The 1,676-nt window shown below is 48.0% G+C and overlaps 1 protein-coding gene across 4 annotated transcripts in view; it reads right to left on the reverse strand.

Annotated features, from left to right (window-relative positions):
* Positions 1-32: 32 nt before the first annotated feature.
* LOC107271027 (Krueppel-like factor luna) overlaps positions 33-1,676 on the reverse strand; it is a 175,161-nt gene continuing 173,517 nt past the window's right edge. For all 4 annotated transcript variants that reach the window (XM_025088276.1, XM_015746589.2, XM_015746590.2 and 1 more), the window contains exon 6: positions 33-963. In XM_025088276.1, coding sequence (XP_024944044.1) covers positions 788-963 — 176 coding nt within the window. In that variant the 3' untranslated portion in view covers positions 33-787. The remainder of the gene's footprint in view (positions 964-1,676) is intronic.

Below are 1,676 nucleotides of genomic sequence, written 5' to 3' on the forward strand. Positions count from 1 at the left end.
CTTTCTCGTGATAAATTTGAAAATCGTCTCGTTCTCTCTCTCTCTTTCTCTCATACGTATACCACTTTATCACTCTTTCTCACTCTCTCTCTCTCTCTCTCTCTTTCTCGTGATAAATTTGAAAATCGTCTAAGAAAGTTTCTTCGGATGTCTGTACCGCGGGCTCGTTTCACGAAAAGGATGACGATGACGATGAGGCATGACGATGATCACGATGATGATGGCGACTCTACGTCAATGGACAATAACGTTATGCATTCATCACACTATCACATTTATAAGTTATAACCCCCGGCCCGGGTAGAAGCCTCCGTCGCAATGTAGCCACAGCATCCGTGATCTCGCATATGAAGATATTCAGGCTTCCGTCGGACACCCAATGCTCGATGTGAAAAAAGAAAGCGTCATCCGGGCCGGGTTGGCGACAATTTCTTATCTCCTCCCCCTTGGAAAGTCACACGAAAGTTCCAGCCGAAGCGCATGCGCACCATGTGGGAAGAGTGTCGCGATATCATCGCGACGATCGCGCGACAACGGCACGCGCCTAAAAGCTCCTTTCTATGGACCGATCCGATCCTCGTAGCGACAGCGCTACCGAGCGGTCGCGCCTTATCAAATCGGTCGCCAATCATTTACTCTACCTATTTTATTCGTCCTAGAACGCGTCCACCTCACGTGTTATCCTCTTTATTTTTTCCCTTATCTCGTCCGCTTCTTCTTCGCTCGGTGAATATCGCGCGATTTCCGCAACAGCTAATCCCATGGACCGTCGCTCGGATGGCGGCGATTAGACGTGTCTCTTCATATGAAGGGCGAGATGATCGCTGCGAGAGAAGCAGCGATCGCAATGACGACATTTGAACGGTTTGGCGCCAGTGTGCTTGCGATAGTGACGCGTCAGCTCGTCGGAACGAGCGAATCGCCATTCGCATCCTTCCCAGCTGCACTTGTATGGTTTTTCCCCTGAAACATAGAAAAACAATGGAAACATTTTTTTTTTTTTTTTTTAATTATCATTCACCCATGGGGTACGCGGTTATAGTAGTGCGAACCTACAGGAGTATTTTCATGACGCGATCGCCTCGCGTGATCTCGGATTGAGACCCTGCTGAATTACCGGGTCATAAATAATCTATTCGACTAATATGAAGGGCGGATGACGTTGATGAGGCCACGAAGGAGAAGAGACAATGCAGGGTCGCCACCTGTAGCGTAATGCTACCACGGACTTAACAAGCCGAGGGAGGAAGGGACTGGGCCTAGGAAACCATCCCCCGTGAAGGGGATCACTCGCACGAGGGTTTATCGTACGGTGGTTTCCAGTGTATCGCTTATCGATCCACGGGATAATAAATGCTGTCCCCGGGACGGACTTATTTTTCAAAGAGGTGTACGCCAACCTATGTGACATTATAGAACGAGGGGCGAATGTATGAATCGACGTGTATATAGAGGGAGTCGAGAAATAACACAGGGTGGATTTGTCGATATTACTTCTTATCGGACAGTACTCGACTGCATCGTTCACGTAATTTTATCAATTATAGGAACAAAGGGGGATAATGTCTACGGGGCTTGGGAGGGGGGAGAGAGGTTATTAGGTCGAGAAAATGAATAAATTCCTTAAGCGAATAGAGAGTGGGAATCTCGCTGCTATTTTACTGCCTTGCACTTAC

The sequence above is a fragment of the Cephus cinctus genome, unplaced genomic scaffold (genome assembly GCF_000341935.2).
Source record: "Cephus cinctus unplaced genomic scaffold, Ccin1 Ccin1_scaffold0867, whole genome shotgun sequence".
Taxonomy (NCBI): domain Eukaryota; kingdom Metazoa; phylum Arthropoda; class Insecta; order Hymenoptera; family Cephidae; genus Cephus; species Cephus cinctus.